The 24,134-nt window shown below is 40.2% G+C and overlaps 1 protein-coding gene across 1 annotated transcript; it reads right to left on the reverse strand.

Annotated features, from left to right (window-relative positions):
* Positions 1-110: 110 nt before the first annotated feature.
* Positions 111-23,954, reverse strand: LOC106659424. Its single transcript, XM_014381989.2, has 12 exons — positions 23,646-23,954; positions 19,150-19,659; positions 11,931-12,154; positions 11,437-11,629; positions 6,353-6,610; positions 6,117-6,274; positions 5,785-6,040; positions 5,588-5,700; positions 3,270-3,410; positions 2,073-2,465; positions 1,325-2,001; positions 111-1,153 (listed from the first exon to the last, which is right to left on the reverse strand). Exons 2-11 carry the CDS (start codon positions 19,250-19,252, stop codon positions 1,360-1,362), a joined length of 2,481 nt encoding a protein of 826 aa, XP_014237475.1. The 5' UTR covers positions 19,253-19,659; positions 23,646-23,954; the 3' UTR covers positions 111-1,153; positions 1,325-1,359.
* Positions 23,955-24,134: the final 180 nt, after the last annotated feature.

Here is a 24,134-nt window from a genome sequence, read left to right on the forward strand (position 1 = left end):
ATGACAAACCTTTCAAAATATATTTTACACTCAATTTTTCTATGCAACACATATATTTATAATGAGAATATACTACAATGGTATACATAAAAAACTACACTTTAAACATGTCAACATGATACTTTCACATTGTTATGAATTTCAATTTATTTTTATACATTTAACAAATGGCTATTGCTTTACCAAAAATATTTACAAGATGTTTTAATTAATAAAATCTTACATTATTATTTAATTTGTTTTCAATTTATCTTATTCAATAGTTTTTAGTATGATACACATAAAATCTTCACGGTTTATATTCAACTTTAATATATAACAATAATAAATATTTTTACTGTTTCATAAAAATTATAAATCTATAAAATATTCAATTTTATCAAATTTAATTTTTTTGGATTTCTCGAAGCATCATTCGTACACAATAATGGAAATGAGAAATGAATTTAATTCACATATAATTTTGATATTTTCGTAGTATAACAGTTTGACGGCTGCAATGGTATGAAAATTTATTTATAATATGATAGTCAACTATGTACAATCTATAGATCAATTTAAAAATATCAATAAATAATTCTTAATGTTGTTTAACGAACAAAAAGTAATCCATTTTTTATTGCGGCCAAAATTTTCTATGAAATCGGTATCAAAAATTTATTAAAATTGGTCTTGTTAATTGTTTAATGTAAATGAAAAATTCGAATATACCGTAACATTGATGTAATATAGTACATAAAAATAAGCATTTTAATCATTTTTTTTGTGCCTCACATAAGTAACAGTATTTGAAGAACCATCAACAGCCCTGTAGTCATTAAGATTACACTGGGTACCAAAATTCCTAGTCAGCATACTCGAATCACCAATAGTCACTTTTCGTGGCCAAGTACGGTACAGAAAAGAATGACGTTTACAACGATTATAATCGTGTAATTTACAAGGAGTCGAAGGATGTTTTGGACAGGGCATTCCAGTTGTTGTCATTCTATACATATCATGTGGAAAAGCTTCATTTGAAACCACGGAATCTCCTTCTAACGTGGAAAGTACTTTTGATCAGGAAACCATAGAACGTCTTATCAGCTCGGATGCTACTTTGGATTTCACATGGTGACAAGTATTCAAAGGTACGTAGGACTGGTGAAAATCTCTGCGGGTAAATGAATAAAATTATATCACAAAGTTGGTTTATACTACATGGAAAACGTTTATCATAAATCTCGATCTTAAAAAACTTGAAATGGCATGGTCATTTTTGTCATTTTAAAGTTCAGAGCAAACTTGAAAACAAACAAACAAAGAGAATAGTGCAGTAGCTTACGTAAAATCAGAATTCCACTGTCCAATGGGCCTGCGTCAGTGAGTAGCTATAACATCGGGGGCGCTTTTAGTGCTCTCAATGCTAAAGGGCCGCTGCTGACGCTGGTCAATCTCGATGACGGCCTCGGTTTTGAACTGCGAGTCCGTCACCTGGGGACACTTGACGGGCTTGACCAGGCCAGACCTATGAGATCCGGAGGCGCTGGTGCTGAGAGAGCCTCGCTCGGCCGTGGAGCCGTCGCGGCCATAGATGAAGCCGTAGTGCTCGCCAGAGCCAAGAGTCCGTTGTCGGACGAGGCCAAAGACGCTCGAGGGGGGCCCGGCCGTGGCGGACTCGCTGCCACTGCTGTTGCTCGCCGGTCCGGGCGACTCGCTCGCGGCGCCGGTGGCGGCTCGTTGCAGCGACGCCAGCTCGTCCGAGCTGTAGTTGGATTCGTGAGCCGACCAGCCGTGGGGGGCGGGCACGATCGGCGTCAGGCTGTGTCGGAAGCAGAGCTCCGTCGGGGGGTTGCACACCGGGCACTGGTAGCTCGTCGGCGGAGGCGGCGGCGGCGGCACGGCCGCGACCGGGCTCGGCTCTCGCGACGCGAGCTTGTAGGCCCGGGGGGGCTCTGGACTGTCGCGGCGACTCGTGGAATCGCCTCCTCGTTCCATCGACGACCGCTGCGGCTCGGCCGACTGTATCGAACATCGTCCGTTATTCAACTGCCCGCCCGCTAAGAGGAGCTGTGGATTTTTAGTCTACGTACGTTGTTAAAGCCAAAAGTCGTGAAGACGGGATGGGCGATGGGCTTGAGAACGAGGCCGGACTCGAAGATGCTCTCGCGCGTCTGGCACTCCATGTCGCGGGTCTCGCGCGATCCTACGACCTTGGTGCGTCGTTCCTGCGTGGCATTGCTGACGTTGTTGCTCTGATGTATGTCGCTGAGGTCGAGCGAGTGGCCGAGACTCGGCTGGCGGGGCATCGAGGCTCGGCTCTGGCCGTCCCTGGAATTGGCCGCTTGGCCGTCGAGGCTCGGCGTCTCGCTCGAGCGGGCCCGCTCGCCTCCGTGCACCTCCATGCACGGCTCGACCATCGAGCAAGGCGTACTCTTGCGTCCCAACTCGTCCAAGCGGTTCTCTCGCGACTGCCTGATCGTTTCCTGTAATGGCAAAAAATACGGACTCGCTTTGGTAAATTGACAGGCCGAGTGGCTGATTCGCCTGCAAAGCGAGTCGAATATCGGACTGGACAAAAACTGACGCCGAATTCGCTACTAATTGCATTGGACCGAGCATTCGGCTGATTAAAAAGTGCAGAGAGTAGCGCGAAAATGGATGGCTGTTTGCCGCACGCAGCGCGGCTCTATTGAAATTCAGAGCGCGTGCCGTGGAGACTCGAGCATCCAACTGCGTACTATATTTTGCGTACGATACACCTGCCAACTGTCGGCGGACGACACATCATAAATATATTCCGCGAGACCGCGCCTGTCCGGGCGCACATCTACGCCGGCGGCCTTTCCCATAACCGTGAGTTCAAAGCAGTCCTCTCGCTGTACTTTTATCGCGTCTATGTGCGATCGCGTGTTTCATTCCTGCGCATGTACTCAACTCGTACATTAACAGCCATATATTATACGCGTACATGCGATGCATACAGGGTATTATATTTTTTGCTCTTGCCAGACTTTTCACGCTCCATTATACGTGCCCACTGCGTGAATGCCGAGCCAAGGCGCTTGACGTGTCAATGATTTAAACGTTCCTTTCGCCGCGCACATTGCACCCAATCCATATTACAATGATCCTCGCAGCAACAAATCATTAGTTTGTTTATAATACTGTACAGGCTCCAGAAAATTATTTTTAAACAATGCTCCGCTTCTCATTGTTTTCATCCAACTCAATTTCAACTGCGAATCATTTTCATTTATATACATTTTATTGTAATGTTTCCAACTCACCTTTATGATTTTATGATCCTTAATAAGCTTTCTGACGCAGTTGTAGCAAAACGTGCAGCATAATCCGAGCATTAGTATCGAGAAGACTACAAGAATAATAATCACGTGTTCCGAGTTCACGTTGAAACCAGTTTTTTCTGTCTAAAATAATACAATTAAAACATTATTTTTTTCAAGTTTATATTTTTAGTTTTTGAAATGGATTTTCGTACATTTTTATTTATGCTAGACAAAAGAAAATTCAAGTTTATAGTGTGGTATAAATAAGATTTGGTTCAATTGACAAAAAACCTGCTAAAGAAATTTTGATTTACGTTGTTTAATAAGTTCGAGTTAAGATGGAATAATCCTGGATCGATCCGGAAAGTTCGGGCCCACAAATACATGTTTCTGTATTGTAATCAAAAGGTGCGGTAGCACCTAACCGACAAAGTATAAAAAAAAATTATTAAAATATAATATACTAATAATTGCTGAAGTTAGGGTAAAATTTCAACTGTGACAGTTCCAAATTACTGGCAAGAAGTGATCATTCAATGAACTCGTAAAATCTAACATCAAGCTTGAAAGCTTGAAAACACAGCATGTCGCTATAAATCAGGAATTGAGCTCTTGCAAAGGAGTCTGGTGAGAAGCAGCAACAACAACAAAATTAACTGAGACGTAAGCTGCAAGCTTAAATCCAACTACCTAATTAAATCTTCGTTAAGACTTTCCATTACCGGCGGAGAACAAAAAAATAAAAAATTGATAATTATAAGCTACACCGAAACATATCGAGAATATATTTGTACATGAAAATTCGATGCAAGTTTGAATTTATTTTTAAAATATATTTTTTGAAGTTTTTGTGAAAAATAAATAGTAAATCCCTGGACGGATAAAAAGCGAAATTAATCAATGTATGCTATCTCTAATTAAGGTATAATTTAAATTGTAATAATCCATCGTAATTGAGAAGTAAGGAGAGAGAAGCGAGAATGTCGAACAGACGCTGGGTGAGTTCTCACTTGCCACGCGACTCGGCCTTTGCCTGCTAAGAAACGCAAATGCAGTCACGTGCACGTGCGGCGGCAGTATCACAACATACTATTTTCGCGACTCCTATCATTGCTCATTTCTCTGCCTCCGCTTACATGCATAAGGCGTAGCGGTTGGGCCGCGCCATAAATACGGGCGTTTTCACGTGCGAGTACATACATTCTCCGCTCGCGCGCACATGCACCCTCGAAGCCTGCCTAGAGGTGGAAGCGGCCAGATAAAGCATTATTTCTCGTTAGATTAATACTCCTTCCGCTCGTTACGAGCAAGCCTGGGCTCCTGTGCCTCTTGTACGTTACTGGTATCTTGCCAAGTATATGCACATACCCCGCGTACGTAGTACGTAGTACGTAGTACGTACAGCTAAACGTGTGAGCGTCGGGAATGCAGAGCGTATAAAAGCCACCGTGTCGAGAGTGAGGCGCTTCCCCGCGAGCTCCGTGTGGAAAAAAAACTCCATTGCACAGAGTCGAGCCATGAATTAGTTTACCATATGAAGCGGCAGTCGAGCGCGAGCTTTCTTGGAGGCTATTGTGGCTACGTCGACCGAGTGCTTGAGAACGCAAACGACGAGGGAAAAAAAGTCTTATCTCGTGGCGACGACACCACCCGGTGAAGAGTCAACTTTTTGCCTGGATTATACAAAAAAGAGGAGGCTGTACGGAACTCATGATTTACGAGTGAGCGAACGAGTAATGCTTGCTCGCGAGCAAATGATTTAACGCGTTTATTTTTCACCGCTTAATTTTTTCCTTTCCACTGCAACTTTTTTCTTTCCTAGCAATAAAGATCTTGAAACATTGTTCGCCAATTTGTAGCGATGAACTTTGAAGAGAAGCTAAGTACAGCTTTTCACTCGAAAATTTGCTCATGAAATTCCGAGTACGCTTTACTATGCTTCGAAGCTTCTCCCCCTCATAATATACACTGATAGAAAATTTAATCACATTGCCAAAAACTCACTCGGGTTTGCAACAAAAATTTTTACTTTAAATATGCCATAATGAATCAGTGTGACGATTGGGAGTATCGGCGTTGGTTCTAAGATTTATTTAATTGCTCCTAATTTACTCTAAAATAATGCCGGTGTTTTCGATTGTCACACTCATTCATTATGACATATTTAAAGTAAAAATAATTCTTATTGCAATGAAATTTTTCATATCAGTGTAAGAGTACGTAACTTGTAAATAATATGTGTTTTGTCAAAAAGCAATTATCATCATTACTATTAACGAGGATATAACTAATGTATAGAATTAACTGAAACGACTCACGCTGCAAACATCGGCATCCTCGTCAAAACGGTAACGACAATTGGGTCGGCCGTTGCAGCGTAAAGTATCCGCGATGCAAGCATCCTGACAATCAAACTCGTCGTCCGCGCAGGCTAAAAGTCATCAAAATTTTAAGCATTGAATGTGTACCTTCTATCGCGCATCGAGTTGGCTGAATCAACGGTCAAAGTATTTACCTTTGTCTTTGTTTTCTTTTTCGCGTATGGCAGTCATGGTAGCCTCAAAACTGCTGTTCATGGCAGCTTTGGTGGCGAAAAACCGAAGATAAGCTTCGTTTCCTTTGCTCGTCACGAGATCGGCTATACTGCCGCAAAAATTATTGATCAGCGATGGATTGTTTATCATCGATGGCTCTTTGTCGTACACTTGCACGTAGTTGATGTCGCACTCGTTTGGTTTATCCAGATGAAATTGAGGGAATGTTATTTGAATCTGAAAACGTACAGACTCGGCTTATTAAACCTATTGGAATTATCCAAGCCCAAGCCAAATATTTTATGCGATTTACCTTCCAACCTTCCGGTACGGTTATGTTCCAAATGCAATCCAGCTCCGTTCCCTGTTCAACGGCGATTTTCTTTCGATCCGCGATTTCCGACGTCTTAATTTCGTACTCCATTTGATTCGTTACGTTGAGTACGCATTCCTCGGACTCGGGAGTTTTTACTTGGAAATTTTTTACATTAAAATATATATATATTTATTTTCGTACTGGAATTAAAAGACATCAAAGACATTATTTACCAGAGGGCCTTGGTATCATGCTCCATACCGCTCGGAAACCAGCTCCTTGAATACTGTTATCGCTACGAAAGTGAAGCCAGAGATACCTCGAACTCGAGGTGATTTCTGGAAAGGGGAACGCCCTGCAGAAGCGCCCTATAAGCCTAGAGTATCCGTACTTTCCGTCGCGTACCTCCAAAAAGTCGTAAATGCACTTTTCTTGATCCTCCAGCTCAAAGTTGTCTCGAAATTCGACTCTGAGCACCATCCCTGGATCAGCTGCAAAATATAAACTGCATATTGTACGAGCTAACGGTAGTACTAGTCGATAACTTCATTTTCCCTTAAGATTTCATTAGTTCAAAGTGATCGGACAGTTAATTTGTCTGACTAAATTATAACAAAAAAACAGCAGTCATCTTCAAATGAATAAAACTTGTTTTTTCATATTTTCCTAGGGTTGAACCTTGATCTAGACAAATTTAATTGCAAGGTCACAGGTGACGAGCTCGGCATGTCCTGAGACAATCGCGCGCGAGCCAGAGCATCGGAGACAGAGAAAAAATGTTGGCACGCGACCGAGAAGTGGAGCAAGAAGTGGATATCTGCGTCCAGCCTACCGGCATCCAGGAGAGTATTACCATGTAGTGTAACGCATAGAAGGTAACCCGAATACTTGGCTCTCTTGGCACGTAAGCGCTCGGCTTATCCGCAAGAATTATAAACTCACTGGCCCATATCGATCGTTATTATTCACTTTATCGTTCTCGGCGTCTACCCACAGCAATATATGATATTGAATGCACGAGGAGGGTTTTGAAAACGTTGAGAAAATTGAGAACTTGGCTAAAATATTTCTTATGAGCGGTTGTCCATGCACGAGATTCCCAAAGAAACCGAAAAAACAGCCAATAAAGTATCGACTCGCATCCGAGAGAAGCTTGAGTTGGTCGAATTTTAATTTTCTGTTAGAAAATTTACTTTCTAGCAAAATTTACGAATATATGTTTCAACATTTCATCATGGTTCAAATCACGCTATATAATTGTAGACGTGAAGTCGATGTGGAGGTATCGCTGATTTGAGCTATTAGTTCAATACTCGCTTTTAATATAGAATAAATACTTGTCGGGCTTTTTTTAATTTTTGGATACATACTCTGAACTTAATAACTTTTTCTTCTTTTTATCAAAAAGTGCACAGAGCTTTGAGGTGACAAGTGGCGTTTTGAGCTCATATTTAAAAGTGGCCTCATAAATCGAAATAATTACAAAAAATTTTTTTGATAGTAAAATGTGTTCATATCATACCTGATTGACAAAAAAATTCTACCCAAGCTCTGAAATCTCAATTGAGCTACTTTTTTCATATTACATAATATTGACTGGCCACGCGATTCTGACGTTCTTTATCAAAATTGATCTATGGGTTCTTAAAATCCACCTGAGCAGAGCAGAATTTGGAAAAAGTGTGTCCTATAGCTTAATGTACGCGGGAAAATACGACAAATTTTTAAAATATATATTTTATTAATGCTAAATGTCATATTTAAGCTCTTGGAAGTGGAGACATTTTTTTTCAAAATTCTGCTTTGCATAGATAAATTTTGATAAAAAATGTCAGAATCGTGTGGCCAGTCAATATTATGTATTATGTAAAAAGTAGTTTAATTGGAATTTCAAAGCTTGGGTAGAATTTTTTTGTCAATCGGGTATGGTATGAACACATTTAACTATCGAAAAATTTTTTAAAAATTATTTCGATTTATCTGGACATTTTTAAATAAAGGCTCAAAACGGCATCTTATTCTCTTGAATGCTAGACAAGTTGAGTAACTAAAGCTTTTTCACGCTCTGGGATATTTCATCAAAACTGTGAGAAAAATCGTTTGTGTCGAAAAATTGAAACTCTTCTACATTTTCATTATATCTCCTCGTAAGTAAAATTAAAATTAATTATTAATTAATTAAATGAAAGGACGATAAGTTAACAGGCCCAAGCAATGAAAAAAAAATTTCCTTGAGCACTGGAAACTAGGCGGTTTACCCAATATACATCGTTATATCGATAATTGGAATAAATTAGCGATTAAACACTAACGGTACTTTGAGATGATTCAGCTGTCGTTTAATGTTCTTTTGACATCATGAAAAAGTGGCTCACAATCACGGAGTAAAGAGCGCCTATTCGGAGATAAATTAGGATGGACAGTAAAACAAATGATCACTTGCTCGAAGCATTATGGGCTCGCTCGACGCACAGGTAAGATTCGAGAAGTCGCAATCGCAAGATGCACGATCGTTGGAAATTGGCGAAGTCAAGGGACAATCTCTCGGGGCTGTTGCAATGCGGCAAACAGACAAGTTGATGGCCGAGAAAGTTAGTCCCGACAGCTCGACGGATGCTCGCCATCGATTGTCAGATATACAGTCGTACTCGGCTCAACTGCATGCAAGTGCTCCTTCGTGCCGATCCTCTGTCTGTACGTAACTGTTTGCATAAACCATACATATTTGCGAATTGTACGGTGCAATAATGATAGTCGATTTAGCTTGCAGCGATGCCCCGTCGAAATGAGAACGAGATTTGACTCAAGCTTCGAATGGTAATAGTTCGAGCTGTCGAGATGAGGCCGAATAATTAGTTAAAAATACGCCATGTTTACGTTATGTTATGTCGGCCGTGAAGGCGAATAAAGCCGATATGAAGCGAGTCGGAGAGCGAGCATTGCACGAGGCTCGCGGCGCCGCTGCAACATCACCAAAGTCCTGGGTATAATGTCAAGTTATTTCCGCTCCGACGGAGATCCGATGCATCGAGCGGCGTACGCGCGCAGAGCGATATACTTAGTCCGTACGGAGTACAGACGCAGATGCGAAGACTGAATGCGAGCGAGGGAAAAGCTCGAGCTGAAAGAGTCGTCTCGAGTGAACAATATCGCGCGAGCGAGTCAGCGCGTGGCCTCGTTGAAGCTGCAAAGTCGGGGCATTCGCAGAAAACCGCAAATTCGAGCCGCCAGCGATGATTTGGCCGCCGCTACTCCCCCCCTCCTGCGTCGTTCTCGCCTGCAGTTTTCTCAACTTTTGCTAGTACAAGCTCGAGCTTGCGCGAGCCTCGATCTCGAGTCGCAGCAAATAGTACCAATTCGACTCATCTGCTCAGGCTGTTGTATTATTTTCTCCGATGCGTCTTTTGTACGTGCGAGCGCGTCGTCGGCGAAGCTTCGGTGACTTCGTGGAGCGTAAGGAGCCGCGGCCGCGTGCAGTAGCAGCAGCGTCAGCACTTAAAATGCGTATCGGAAATCGAGTTTTGCAAGCTGCAGACATGCCAGCGCTAGCCTCGACTCATCGGATTTTCCTTCGTTAGAGCAATCGAGCGGACTCATTTAACGAGTTCAAGTCCACGAGGAATCGGAATTATCAAGTTGAGCGAGTCATAAATGAAGTTGGACGCTCAGCTCGTCAGTGCTGCTGCTGCTGCTGCTGCTGCTGCTGCTGTTGCGAGCTTGCGAGCTTGCAGCGACTAATACGCGCCGCTTCTGCTCATTATCGCGCGCGCTTACGAGAACTGCCGTGAGCGCGCCGCAACTCCCGTATATGCTGCTTATACGTGTATGACTCGTAGCGTCGAGTTCGATGACTTAATGTACATTCAATTCTGTCGCCAACTATGGTCGCGAATCGTTTACGCTGCTACCGAATAATTTATTCGACGCGTACAGCCATTGACATTTTCGCAGGGCTCTACGCTACCGATCGGATTTCGATTAAGCAGAGTGTCAGCGTAATCTTGGAATTGGCATGTTAAACGCGGATTGCCGTGATTACTGCCGAGCTTTCGCGGATATTAAACTTTTTCAATTCAGGAGTTCGATCGATAAACGAAGAAGCTAATTGTTCTATTCGTGATTAACGCGGGCATTAACTGTAATTTTTTATCTGGCAACATTCAAACGCGCATTATATCCCGATTGCGCACCAGTCTCTTCAATAACGTAGGAAACCAAAACTGTACTGTTGTTGCTGTTTCAAAAGTATACTAATATTGCAACGGAGCATTGTGTAACAGATCAGCAAGTATAGTAAGGAAATATCGCCCTGTGGTTCTTCTTCCTCTCCTTCTCTCTCACTCCTGCTTTAACAAGTAACAGCACTAAAATCAAGTTATCAAGTAATTTGCAACTACGGTCACGATAGCGTAGTCAATTCCAAGTGTGAATTTGCTTGCACCCTCCTGCAACGTGGAAACTACCCCAAATTTAATTCCCTGTCGCTGTCTCCAAAACTATAATCAATATCAACCTTTTTTAATTACCCAATTTGTTTTGACTATACGTACAAATCAATATTATTTACTCGCGTGAGTACAATCCAACTTGAAATATTGCAATCCATTTTCTTTTCTTATAAAATTCAATCAAAATGAAAAGGATATAATTTGCAAAAATTACGCATATGCTACAAAAGCAATAGGTTTTTTTTTTTAAACCACAACTTGACTTTTCTACCTTGAAATTATCTACGACGAATAAAAACATATGTAAGAAAATGTGTTATTAAAAAAAATAAAAATTTCAACGCTCATGTTTAGATAAGTCTTTCCTTATTTGTAAGCATTTTGGCTTGCAAGAACTATTTTCGAATGGACCTTCACAAAAGCATTAATTGTGCAATAACTTGAAAATATACCACGACACACGGTGCGTCGACTCGACCCTGACTCGAATATGCTGTACATTGACGTTGAATCGCAAAAAAAGGAATGCGAGTAAGAGAGAGACAGAGAGAAAAAATAAAGAGGGAAATGGCTAAGTTGGCTAGAAACCCCGCCCAAGCTACGTGTTCTGCCTCGATTCCCAGCGACTTCTGGCCAGCCATTAATTTCCGATGCTGACGCTTCGTTCTCTGCTCTTTCGCGCGCTCCTCTACTCTTTCCACCCGTTTGTTTTTGTCCTCGCGCGCGTTGCGAAGATATCTGCTCGCGACCGATTTGATTTAACTAAGTCACGATGACGCCCTAACCAGAGAATTAGGTTATCGCGAGCGCTTCAGGGCTTTTTTCCGATAATCAACTTTACGTGGCACATCCTTTATTTGAATATTGACCTTCTAAAACTTTGAAGCAACTCATATTTTTTGGGTAAACATCCGGGTAGTTGGGACTGTAAAACTCCTGCTTCAGTGGTTCGCCTTCTTCGAATTTGTAGCAAGCTCCTTGATCCTCTCTCCGCATGCGACGCAGGGCTTTTGCGATACTCCAAGTAACGGGATCAGTATCACTTTTCGCCGTGTACGATGTCTGCAAAAATTTATCAAATATTATAAAAACTTATTACTTAATTTTCATTATTTTGTTATAAATCTCTGCAAAAAGCTGCAAGACATAAATAAATATAAAATACATTGAAAATGCAACAATAATTAAGCTCTGTAAAAACGTGCACGATGAATTTGGACATGTGTCATAGTAGCACCTATACAACGCTCATAATAAGCATGTTTTGTTATAAAGACTACAAGATTACTGCAAGTGTTGTGCAAGAGTTCAAACGCGTACATTTATTAGTACCAATATTTAAATTATAAAAAAGTTCAACTACCTCGAATGTGCCGTCGGAATGACGCTGGTAAAATTTATCGAATTGTAAGAGAAACGGTGGTGGTTCCCGATCAGGAAGCGAGGTGCTTTTCGTCTCGGGGGTGGATCGCACCAGCGTCGACGCCGCATTGGACTCAGGCTCGATGAAGGACACCACCTCGCGTTGCCCATGACTGCCGGTAATGGCCGGTCCAGAGCCCCATTTAGCCGTGTCGCTCGTGCTTGCTGGAACAACGAAAAATTTACTTTAGCCACAAATTATTCCCTCTCGACATTTTTCCTTCTTTTCTTATCATTCAACGCTGCATACTTGAAACCTAATGCCTCAGTCGTTTGTTTCTTTGGCTATCAACATTCAGGCCTTAAGAGAAACTTAAACTCTGCAAGTGCTAGGCGTTTTTCATAATGAGATGTTTTATTGAGTCTGAACCTACCGAAAATAAAATATAGAATTTAATCAAGGCAAGAATCATTCTATTCGAAACACTTTTCATTTATTTTGAATAGAATGTTTTTTTAAAGTTTGGTACATATTTTGCGAAAATTTGATGAATTTTAATCTCTCATCTCTGCAATTAATTCGTTTACGAGACAATTTATTAAACGACCGAACTGATTATCCAAATTTAAGAATGTATTACTAAACTGTATTTATAATTGAAATTACTTTGCTCGTCAAACAAAACGTAGCATGATTTTAGCAAAGTAGCATAAAGATTTAAAAATTAACAAGCAATTTTCATCAAATAGTTTTCGTTCATCGGATATTTATTTCAAACGCGTAAAAAGTGCCTACCAAATATCGACGCTGCTTACGAAAACTACCACTTTTCCATTTAAATGAACATAGGAAAGTGCTAGTTTTCGTAAGCAGCGTATATTATACGCTCATGGAGTTCTCTATCGACTTGTTTCTTAATTGCTTCTCTCGTTTCTGCACACAATAAATTTGGCAATACCCTTGCGGATAATCGTTTACCACTGCTGTTATACTACAACGAGAGTTAGAGAGACCGAGAGAGAGAGAGAGAGAGAGAATGTCCTAATCTAAATCGTCTTTATAGGACCGGATCGTTTGTTCCCAAGTTCTCTCGACGAGCGTCTTCCTCTTTTTTATGTGCCACTTATACCTTGCTTTAATTTTTCGATTATTAAGTAGATTTTATACCATGTTGAATTGTGAAATAAAAAAATGATAAATAATCGATGATAATCTGTAATTATTTAGTTACTTACATGATAATTATTCGAGATCTGCTATAATTACTCATTACTTTGAGAGCAAATTTATTTGTTGACAGGTATTTTTATAAAATCACTCTACCACTGATAGTTAGTATTCTCTAACAGCGTTAACAGATAATTAACTAACTACTAGCTGTACTGCTTAATTGCAGATACTCCTTTTAATGCCAAGTGAAAAACTTTGCATTTAACTACTTTTAACAATTTATATACCTAACAGAACAGTTCATTGTAGTCTGCTAACAACTTTTTTTTAAATGGCATTGCTACCGTTCAAAATCTCTTTTTATATAATTTGGCTTCCTCTTTCCTATATCATAGATCTATATATTTCGCGTTGAATGAATCTCGCGCTAAAATTCTGGCCTCCCCAAAAAATTTGGAAAATCGATTACTAAAAAAAAAATTTTATGCAGTAGTAAGTAAAAAATACTTTCATTTTAAATGAAACATTTAACACCAGTGTCCAAAAACGCTTTTTGCCCATTAAAAAATGTGCAAAAAAAGGTATTTTTGTCATACTATTGCATAAAAAAATTATTTTATCTTGAATTTTGTCGATTGAGGCCTCCTTATTCAATTTAGAATCCTAGTTAAATTTAGAATTTTGGTAGATTTTCAGGACCATGCATCACTCTTTTTCAGAAACGCCAATAAGTGACGAAAATGTGCTAAAAACGTCAGGAAAAGGTCCATAAAGCAGAAAATAGCCTGAAATCTCAAGCCTTATCCTTGATCCAGAATCTCGCGACCAAAAAATTCTCAGAGTTTCTTCAGATTGTCTACTAATTGATCTCCTACATTTTTGTGATGAATTGGTTTATATTGAACCGGAGACAACAAAATGTAGGACCCATTTACTTGAATCATTACATAAAGCTCTTAAGAAAGTGCTAATAGAACGTTAATAGGAGCGCATTGAATATGATTATTCAAGGATGATAAAAGATTTTTAAAGTATTTTTCGAAAAATTGAAAATTATTACAAGAGCACACTGCTGAATTAAAATTTTCTACAGAATAATTAAATAAAATTAATTAATAAAACATTTAAAACGAATGAATCGAGATTCGTTAAGTACTTGCTCTGTGCAATCTTAAAATAACATTATTTTAATTATGTACTGATCTCAGTTCGTACTTAAAGCATTTTATGGTGTATCAAATATATGAGGGATTCTCTGACAATTAATATTTCAAAATTCTTATCTCGGTACAGAATAACTTCAAAAAAATCTTGAGAGATCTGCCAACTTGAAAAGTTTGCTACGACAGGAAGAAACATAAAACTCAAAATCTATTCGAGTTCGTTTTAAATCTTCATTACCAAAAAAGGCGCAGAAATAATATTCTCAAAACATCAGCAGGTACCTCCTCAATTTTTGACATGAGCCTTCGAGTTTAACGGTCAGGAAAAATTCCGAGAGTATTGAAAAGCGTACAAAAATGGAAAATTGCAGTCATTTCTTTTCGAAATAAAAATTGCTAAAACTAGTGAACAAAAAAATTGTAGAATTAATAAAACAATACGTGTGATTTATGCAACTTGGAAAATAAGAGAAAATAAGAGACTTAATATAGTATTAAACTGGTTTTTATTTCTAAAAGTGATTGAATTTTTGCTGAAAAAATATGAAGTGATATATTTTAGAGTACAAATTTGAAAAAAATGTTCAGACATTTTTTAACCAGTTGAAAAAATGTCTGGAGTGGTAATCGAATAAGATAGCTTTTGATTAAATTTTAAAATTCTTCCATAATTTTGTTTATAGTTTTGATGCATCGAAAAAATCGGAAAAATTAGAGACGTTTTTAATAAAATGTTGTTTTTAAATGGATTTTTTTCAAATCCGAAAATAAATTATTGATAGACAAGTTTTGAATAATTGCATAACGTAGCGCCATTTATTTCGAAGAAATATATATGGGCCGCAAAGCGGGAACGGGACAGATATCATCAGTAACAATGACAACGAAGCCAACTCATTTCCTCGCTCAGCAGTACATACACCATGGAGGGTGGCAGCTTTTTTGCCGAAATGAAATATCGCGATACTGGCACGCTTTTCTAGCTCCGAATGGGAGAAGCGAGAAAGATTTAACTCTTGGACTTTGCATAAACGTATACGCTAGACGTGGGTGGCTGCGCACACTAGTGCAGGAGCGAGAGCTACGGGTGAGTATGCGTGCAAACTGCGAAAGGGGTAATGCAGATCTTACTGGCGCCCGGCATTCTCCGGTAGACATCCGGCGTCCGACGACCGGCACGTTCTCTTTCTCTCTCGCTCGCTCTCGGTTTGGCGCGGACCGCACGAGCTATGGCCACGGCTACGCTAGCGGCCAGATGACTTTAAAACTTTTCCTCGCTCACATTCGCGGTTCTCGTGCACAGCTCTTGTTCTCATTTCCGGATCCAAAATCCGTAGGGTCGGGAGTTGGTTCGGTGAAAATGTCGGACCGCAGGCGTAAGCAGGCCACGCGTACAAGCCGACATGCTTCAGCTACTTTCCGAAAGCTCTTCTCCGACTTTCGACCTTTTGTAATTGACTCGAGCTCCGTGCAATCATACACCTATCGTGCGCTCACGCATGATTGTATACGTCTAACGCATTTATTGTTGTCGGCGTTGCACACGGCTTCCTATGCAAGTGAGAGTTTATTTATATAATCTTAAAACTCGAGCCATAAAAGCGATAGGAGAAAAAACGTACGTATAAAAGCAAAAAAGAAAAAAAGATATAGAGTAATCGATTTAGAGCGAACTAGCGAATAATGAACGGAGGAAGAGGGCTTGAGAGCTCATTGACACTCGCGTAACGAGGCTAAGATTACACACTTTGTGACTTTCTATACGTGACGACAGCGATGTCGACAGCAGTCTTAAGAGACGCGACTTGATCTCATTTCCTTTTCCATCAAAATTACCGACCCATCTGCTTTTGTGAATCAAAGTCTATGCTTTTTTCCTCCTCGCTCACACCCTATCGAAAAAAATCAATGTAACTTATACTTTATACAACTATAATTTTACTTTTGAGATATCTAAAACTCCATATTTAAATTCAACAAGAGTAGCGTTATCAGAAGATACCACAAAACTTGGAAATTATCACGTTTGAGCTGTTCTATCAAAGACACATATATATATCACAGAAGAAAATCATGAACCTGCACAGATTCTATTATTACTACTAAAATAAGATCACAATTTAACAATTTATGAAACTGATTGAGTTTTGATTATTGATCAACATGAAGGAATGTATTGAATAACAATAAAATTACTTTAAATTCTAATTTATTAAATCAAAATATCAATACTATGACGATTCTTAATATCAACTAGCGCTATGTCTCATTTACTGCAGCTCGCTTGGCTTTTAGAGATTTTGTTAGAAAATTTTGGGGTCGGCAAAAATTTTACAAAATATTTCTTCATTCGCGAAATCATTAAATAGAATAGAGAAATTTTCCAGAATTTTGGAAGCATTCTCAACATAAATCATCGTTTCTCTGACTCATTTGATGATAAAACCAGCTACAGTACATTATGCAACGGGTACGGATATTATGCTTTTTTTACAAAATAATTACAGCAAAAGCCGAATGCATCTTACTCTAATAATTTTTATTTAAAAAAAGCTTACCCACACAAGTTGCATACAATATTCGATTCAGAGTTTCGATTTTTAAGTCAAAGTATTATAAAAAATGTAATATTGAATAGCCGTCAACGATTTTAAAGAATTTCGTAAAGTAAGAATCAATCGTTTCCATTGAAAAGGCATCGAAATAAATTCTATAGACCCATTAAACGCGTTCCACTCGCCTAAAACTTACTCATTCAAAAATCAACTTTACGAATTTCTTTTTAATTAAAATTTTTTTGTCAAAGAACCATTTAGTCCAGGGCTCGTTCCATTTTTGATTAATCATGGAACTCTCAGGATGAGCACGTGGCTTCAATATAACAATACGCAACCATGAAAGCTCATTATAAAGTCCCGAGATAGCATCACGCAGATTAATGCATCTCGCCTATAACGTAGCTGCACTGCGCCTCGGTGTCTAATCTCGTGCAACACGTACTTCCAGGAGACATAATTAATACACAAGCTAGACAGAGCATATAAGAAGTCACGGGTGTGGCCAGAGGACGTTGAATCGAGCAGAACGTTGAAATCGTTGGGTTTTAATATGCATGGTAGAGGAAAAATAGATTATTATTAATCCACGCGCGTCGAGTTTTGATTACTGTTAAAATTGAAACGAGTGCCCTCGTGTCTTGTGATTCAGTCGGTGCTTTTTTAATAGCTTTTAAGAGAAGCAATGGGTGCATCACATGAACTCGGTCATACGGGAACAAGATTCGAGGCAAGTTTGTGCTTGCAAGCTGCGACTGTATAGCTGGTAGTTAGCCGAGTGCCGTACTAGCTGAGTATATGTAAAAGCAAGTAAACGTAGCGCGTGTTTTTAATTACGCGTGTACCTTTACGAATACCTTTGGGAATGCGTAATTAGCATGTTTCTAGCTAACTGAGTGCTAATTACTCCAAGATATGCAATCCAATTTAATGATATCGTGTAATGAATTCAAAAAAATGTTATATCATCAAATATAAAAATTATTATGTTGACAGTTCAGTTTTCATCATTTCTTTATAAGCAATGTAAGATTTCCCATTGAATTGGAAAATATCGGTGCTCTAAGGATTAGTATTCGAATCTCGACTCTCGTAATCCGTGCGAATCTCTGAGAACTGGATCGAAGGAGCATCCCGTAGTCAGAAAATGACAAGCAACCGAGCGAAGATCGTAGACAGAGCTATCGGTTCATTAAGATACATATAATAAAGAGCTGCTACGCGTGGCGTGAGATCAAATTCGAGAGTCTGTCCTCGAAAATGGCCATTTCGATAATCTGGCAGGAATCCACTGGGAAGTGGGTCGACGCGTTGTCGCATACGAGACGGTATACCTATGCCGCACGGGGCCTTCTATGCTGGGTGAGCGTGCAGCTCTCCAAAAACAGACAGAATGTTTATTAGCATCTTTACCTGGCCACGACAGATTATATACGAATGAGAGAGAGAGAGAGAGAGAGAGAGAAGCGAAAAGCTAGCCACTGCTAAACTGTACCGACGGTGTGTGCTGAGCAAAAGGTGCGGCTCGATGCAGAGGGAGCGAGAGTTAAGATCGAAAATTCGCGATCAAATTTTCTCCTTTTCATTCAGGTTTTCATTTTTTTGACTTACTCAAACGAGCATTCAACTCGCTTCACTACCATCTTTGCACAAAATTACTCAAACTTACTGTTGGACCAATGAGGCACTTGTTTTTCATCTTATGTTACCGACATAATTCACTCGCATTTAACCGAGCAAACTTTTAATAAACATAATACCGAATAACAACGATGAAGAAATCGCGTTAGAAGTATGTCTTGTTGACGTTAATGAATTCAACATAAAACTAATAATATTAATCAAAATAAAGTATGAAATACACATGGATATAACGTCAATAACACATAGAAATGTTCAACTTTGTCGATTTTTTTTCAATTCAGTGTAATAGTCGATAAAGCTATACGGCTTACTTGTTTCCCAATATTTAAAACTATTGAGCTCAAAAACTTTAATTTGACAAGATCGAATTACTAGTATAGGATTTAATTGCTACACTATTTTTAAAATGTCTCTTTGTCAGTTGACCGATTGAAACAAAGGTAATAAAATGTAACGTTTTAAATTTCAAACATATTTCAAATTCTGAAAAAGTTACAAAATTTACACAAGTTTTTAAAATATTTGGTTTTATGATAAATGATTTAAGAGCTGAAATACGCATCAAGTCGTTGATCTTTGATTGTATACCAAGGCAAGTAGTGAAATTACTCGATAAATAAGTATTAAAGTCGGGTAAGTGACAGCAGCTATATCGAGCAGAATAAGGTGTAAAAATGAAAAGCTCACCGAGCAGCAGTAGCAACAGCAGCAGTTGATGCGGCGGTTGAAGGGGCGCTGCTGCAGACACGTGTCGCGTTCGCCTGATCGGAGGCGGTGGCGGCAGCGGCATCGTTTTCGAGGCTTGCTTTGGCACATTTAGGGACTCCCTCCCGAGGAAGCTTTACGCGATGAAGTACTCATCGGAGTCTGCAGGCCAGCACCGGACACTCACCGCGCGCACTCGAGGCCTCGCACGATCACTTGCAGCCAAGCTGCTCACATTTACACTTGGACCAACGAGCACACGAGCGAGTGTTAGCCACTTAGCAGGACGATCAACGCCAGCAACAGTCTGCTTTTCCTTGCTTTACGCTGTCATGCTTGCACTACGGAAACTCGGTTGCGACCTCCAGTCACAGCGCAAACATTATCTCGGACTTTGTATCAGTCGCCGTTCGATGCTGCCTTCACTTTGCTTTGCGTGTTCCTCTCATTGACGCTGATGCTTCAATAGATGGCCGATCGACAGGCTTGAATCTGAAAATTAAAATCGAATGACTTGAATTTCATGCGAGAGTAAACTTCTATTATTAGAATTGAAATCGTTCGTTGAGCATAAGCTCACGAATAAATTTGACCTAGGGTTAGCCTCGGTGCTCGACTCTCACACCGATCCAACTCAAGGTACAGAGTAAAAGATCTCGTCGATAATTTTCCTTTTCTTAAAAACTCGTTGTGAATGGAATTTTCTGTGAGTATCGATCGAGCTTGCGCCACGGCAACAGCTTTACGCGCAGAAAAATCGTATGTACAGCCCGTGACCCGTAAAGTACATCGATAATTCCACGAGCAGAAATCAGTCTCTTTGCGTGGGATATAGAAATTTTCGTGCGAAAAAAATACCACGAGAGAAGACGGCGCTCGATACGTCACTGTATTAGCTGCAAGCTGCGCGCACGCGACTCCATTGTCATTACAGGGACTATATGTGCTGCATAATAGCTCAACTACCTGCTATCGATACGGCTGTTGGCGTATATCCGAAAAAAATAAGAAGAAGAAAAAGAAGAAGCGTCGCTCCCCTCATTGTAACTAGCACAAGACGGCACAAAGTGACGCGCCAGTCCTCGTTTGACTCTTGGCGACGAAAGCAGTTTTTCTAGCTTAAAAGCACATTGATCTTGCTCTGGGTAGATTGAAATTGCTAGCTAGACGGGAAAAGCATTGCATAATATTGTACAGGTGTACTCCAGAGGCTACGCACTCTCGAATTGATGAAACAATTATAATAACCATAAAACTACAACTTGATGTTTCATTTCTAGACTCTCATTGTGCACCATTTTGTGCATTTAAATTATCTTATCCGCTGTATATAATTTTGGCTCATTAACTTTTAGTCACTATACTAATTTAATTTATTTTTATCGTTATCGTTACTTCGAAAAAGTTCATTATTTGCATATAAAAATCCTTTATAGCAATCTTACCGAAAAATCGTAACTGTATTGCTAGTTTTAAAATATTGTATGGAACTTGTGTGAAGAAGCTTTCTCAACAAAACTGGTTTTGCAGAAAAAGCACATCGGCACCCATTGCATAAATTACTATTTTCATGTATTTTCATTTGACATAATGAACAAAGTAACACATGTTTTATACTCTCTAAACTGGCAATGAGGAATGATAGCAAAAGTAAGCCGTTTTTTCGAAAATTTTTGCTATGAAGCTACGTGAAAGTCTTCAATTTATAAGTGTTATCTTGATACTCATATAGATTTGAAAATCAATAAAAATCTCAGAAAACGTGTTTGAAACGTTTCATTCTTACGCCTAGTATAACGTTCCTTTCATACATTTTTTGATAGCACAACTGCTTTTGAGATTTTGAAATGTAAATCGATCAAACTGCTTTTCATATAATACAATAAATTCTTTTCGGTACGTAAGAAAATTTGATCTGAAAACAATTTTCAGACAAGAGTTTTAAAATCGTGTTGTCATTCGTGTAAATCGGAGAAATGAATTTTTTTTATAATTTACGGTTTTAATGCAGACAATGGTCTGTTGGCACTCCGTATGAAGAGATACGCGAAATAGTAGCGTATACCACAAGATAAATGGCAAAACCGTGTAATATTATTGTATATGGAGAAAAATACCGAGGGGGAAAAAATGACATCGCGCGCGACTATGCACAGGAGAAGAATTGAAAACCGATAACGGAGCTTTTCCTTGCAACAGGATTTCACCTCAGCTCGAAAAAGCAACGGTGCGAATTCCAAATCCGTTCTACACTTTATACGTCGCAAGAGAGAGAAAAGACAAAAAGGCCAAGTCCGCATAAAATATGATTCGAAAAGATAGGGAAAAAACTGAGGACAGTGGATACGTGTATCTTACGAGTTGCAAAATGCACCCAAGTCGAAGATGAAGCCAGCAAATCTCTGGACAATAATTTGCTCAAATTGCTCGCTCAAATATTACAATGAAAAAATTTTCTTCAGCAGCTCTTGATTGATTATCTCGACCATAGCAATATTTAAACTTTGTTTTTCATTCGGGATCGAAAAAGTTTGCGTTACGCGACAAAAATAGCGGTAGTCGTAAAATTAAGCGCTTCACGATTAAAAGTTTGAGAAAAATTGGCCAAATTATAGGATGGAAGTTGCTGATTGAATATGCGCTCCTCCACGTCCGTAAAGTAGTATGAACGTACTTAAATTTATGCACAAGTCCAGTAGCATAAAATAAGAACTTTTCGCTGCGAGCAGTTGTAAAATGAAGCGGGGACAAACTCGGTCGAAATTTATCGTTAGTTTCGATGAAGCATTAGCAATGAAAATAATAATCGCTGCAGCATCGGAGTCAAGGTAGGCCGCTCCACACGTGTCTCGTTTGCAATGCATTTGGCGATAAATGGAAAAGCCACGAGATGAAGGATCGCTCGACGAGGCAGACGGCTATGTACACGGCTATGTATTGTACACGTACGCATAGGTCGAGCCCGCATGCGTGCATGCATTATAGCGAGTAAAAGCGTATACGCCTGAAAACATTTTGACGCGCGCAAACCAAACTAGGAGGACAAGTGCTCTCTCGCTCTTGGCGCGACATGAAAATCGATCGACGCCAGTTACAACGAGAGATAAAGTCACTCTCCAGGCTCGCGTCCGCTGCAAATGCCATGCAGAAATCAATCAAAATAGTCCCCGTACGTCTGTCCGCGTGTACATAATATATAGGCCGCATGCGTGTGTATATTCACTCGTGCTATATGCTTGAACACATTTACACTCAGCTGTCAACTATATTGTCGTACTTGCCTTCTACATAACAACATGCGTCTGTATGTGTGTTTATATATATATTATAAATATAAATGCGCGACACTCGCAAAAGAAATACTGGAGCTTAGATAGCCATCGTGGGAGATGGCCAATGTTGCAGCATCGGAACTTGGCTTTTTTTGCCGCTTTCGAAACATTGGCTATGTACGTGTACATAAGCTATAAACGCGCCGCGAAGAAAGAGGGGAAAAAATTGGGCTTCGTTCGATTTTCGGTGTCGATGTTTACCCCATCTCTACCTATAGTTTTTTGTTACATTTTTCCCCTCAACTTATATTTCTATTTTGAGCTTTTCGACCATTGGACAAAAATGTCGAAATGTTTATGCAAGCTACATTAGTCGAAACAATCGCTGAAAAACTGAGTAACTTTTCACGAATAACTAGCTTGGGTCGCGTTTCAGTTGCGACAAGTCACCATCGCCTCACCTACTTCATTGACAAGCTCGCAACTTGCAAGCTCCGGTAAAAACGATCGAAATTGGCCACATTACTCGTGATCACGATCGCTTTTATCTCTTATTTTCGCAGCCATTTTTAGATTCTTTGATTCTTGACCGGAGCGATCGATGGAATCTTCGGTTGGTGAATGGGCTAAATAAGTTATAGTTGAGTCAAGTGAGCGGAATCGAGGACTTTTTCGCCTGCGATCGCGAAACTTGAGCGACTCGAGCTTCTGAGTGATCTCACTGCACGCGCGCGCGCGCGTGTATCAGAATATTGAGTCGAGGACGCGATGCTGGCGGCGAGCCGAGATTTCTTCCGAGGGATATTTTCGGACCGCGACAATTCGCCTATCTCGAGAGCCTATTCCAATGTGCGAATTGTGTACGGTGCGCATCGCACTCGTGCCTATACGGACGTTTTAGTACTGCGATCTCTCGTCTCTATCTCGCTTTTTTCTCTTCTCGATCTTATTCAATTAATACTCCATCGTCGTTTCAGCGAATCTTACGAGAAGCTTTTGACAGCTTCGATCTGATCTCCGAGAAAGGACTTGTAGCTTTACGCAAAAAGAAAATATCTAATCAGAAATTCCGAGTCACTACTGGAGTGAATTTTCGAGATAAACAGAGTCATTGGAGGTTGAAACGGACATGCGAACGAGTAGGATCGGAAAAAACGGCTCGTCGGCTTTAACTGGTCTTTTAGAATTTAAAATTTCTAAACTTACTCATGAAGTAGAGTCGCACTTTGCAGCGTCGACGGAAAAAATGCTTCGGTGATTTTGTCCAAGTACTGGAGCAACAAAATGCCTGGCACACGTGTTGATTGACGGGCGTCGAGAAAGTTAGCTGCAAAAATAGAAGCAACGACGACTACTGGACGTTGGAAGCGCGCGAACCGAACGCTAGAAATCGCGGCAGTGCACGAGCGTCGCGGGTGACTGGCCACATCGCGTATTACAAACATACACCACAGCACAAGCACACACTGGCATCAACTGGGCTCCAAGTGTCGCGCGTAAGCTCCAAACAACGACTGTCGCTCGCGGGCGGTTTTCATGCGACTAAAGCTCTGCAAAGAGCTCTGTGGGGCGCATCGCATCTCTTGGCCCCAGTTTCCATCTCTCTCGCTCTCTCTCTCTCTCCTCGCTATCTCTCCTCTCTCGTCGTTTTCCTCGTCGCTTTTCTTGCGAGGGGGCGCCGCCGCCGCCACCGCC

This window comes from Trichogramma pretiosum, unplaced genomic scaffold (genome assembly GCF_000599845.2).
Source record: "Trichogramma pretiosum strain Unisexual culture from Peru unplaced genomic scaffold, Tpre_2.0 scaffold34, whole genome shotgun sequence".
In the NCBI taxonomy this organism is placed as follows: domain Eukaryota; kingdom Metazoa; phylum Arthropoda; class Insecta; order Hymenoptera; family Trichogrammatidae; genus Trichogramma; species Trichogramma pretiosum.

What these genes read in the sequence shown, in the direction of transcription:
- LOC106659424 (XM_014381989.2), bottom strand. Translation starts at nt 19,252, where the DNA reads ATGCCGCTGCCGCCACCGCCTCCGATCAGGCGAACGCGACACGTGTCT. An exon ending in CCGTACCGGAAGGTTGGAAG is followed by an intron (nt 6,041 to 6,116) that starts GTAAATCGCATA and finishes GTACGTTTTCAG; the next exon opens with ATTCAAATAACATTCCCTCA. An exon ending in CGACTTTTGGCTTTAACAAC is followed by an intron (nt 2,002 to 2,072) that starts GTACGTAGACTA and finishes TGTTCGATACAG; the next exon opens with TCGGCCGAGCCGCAGCGGTC.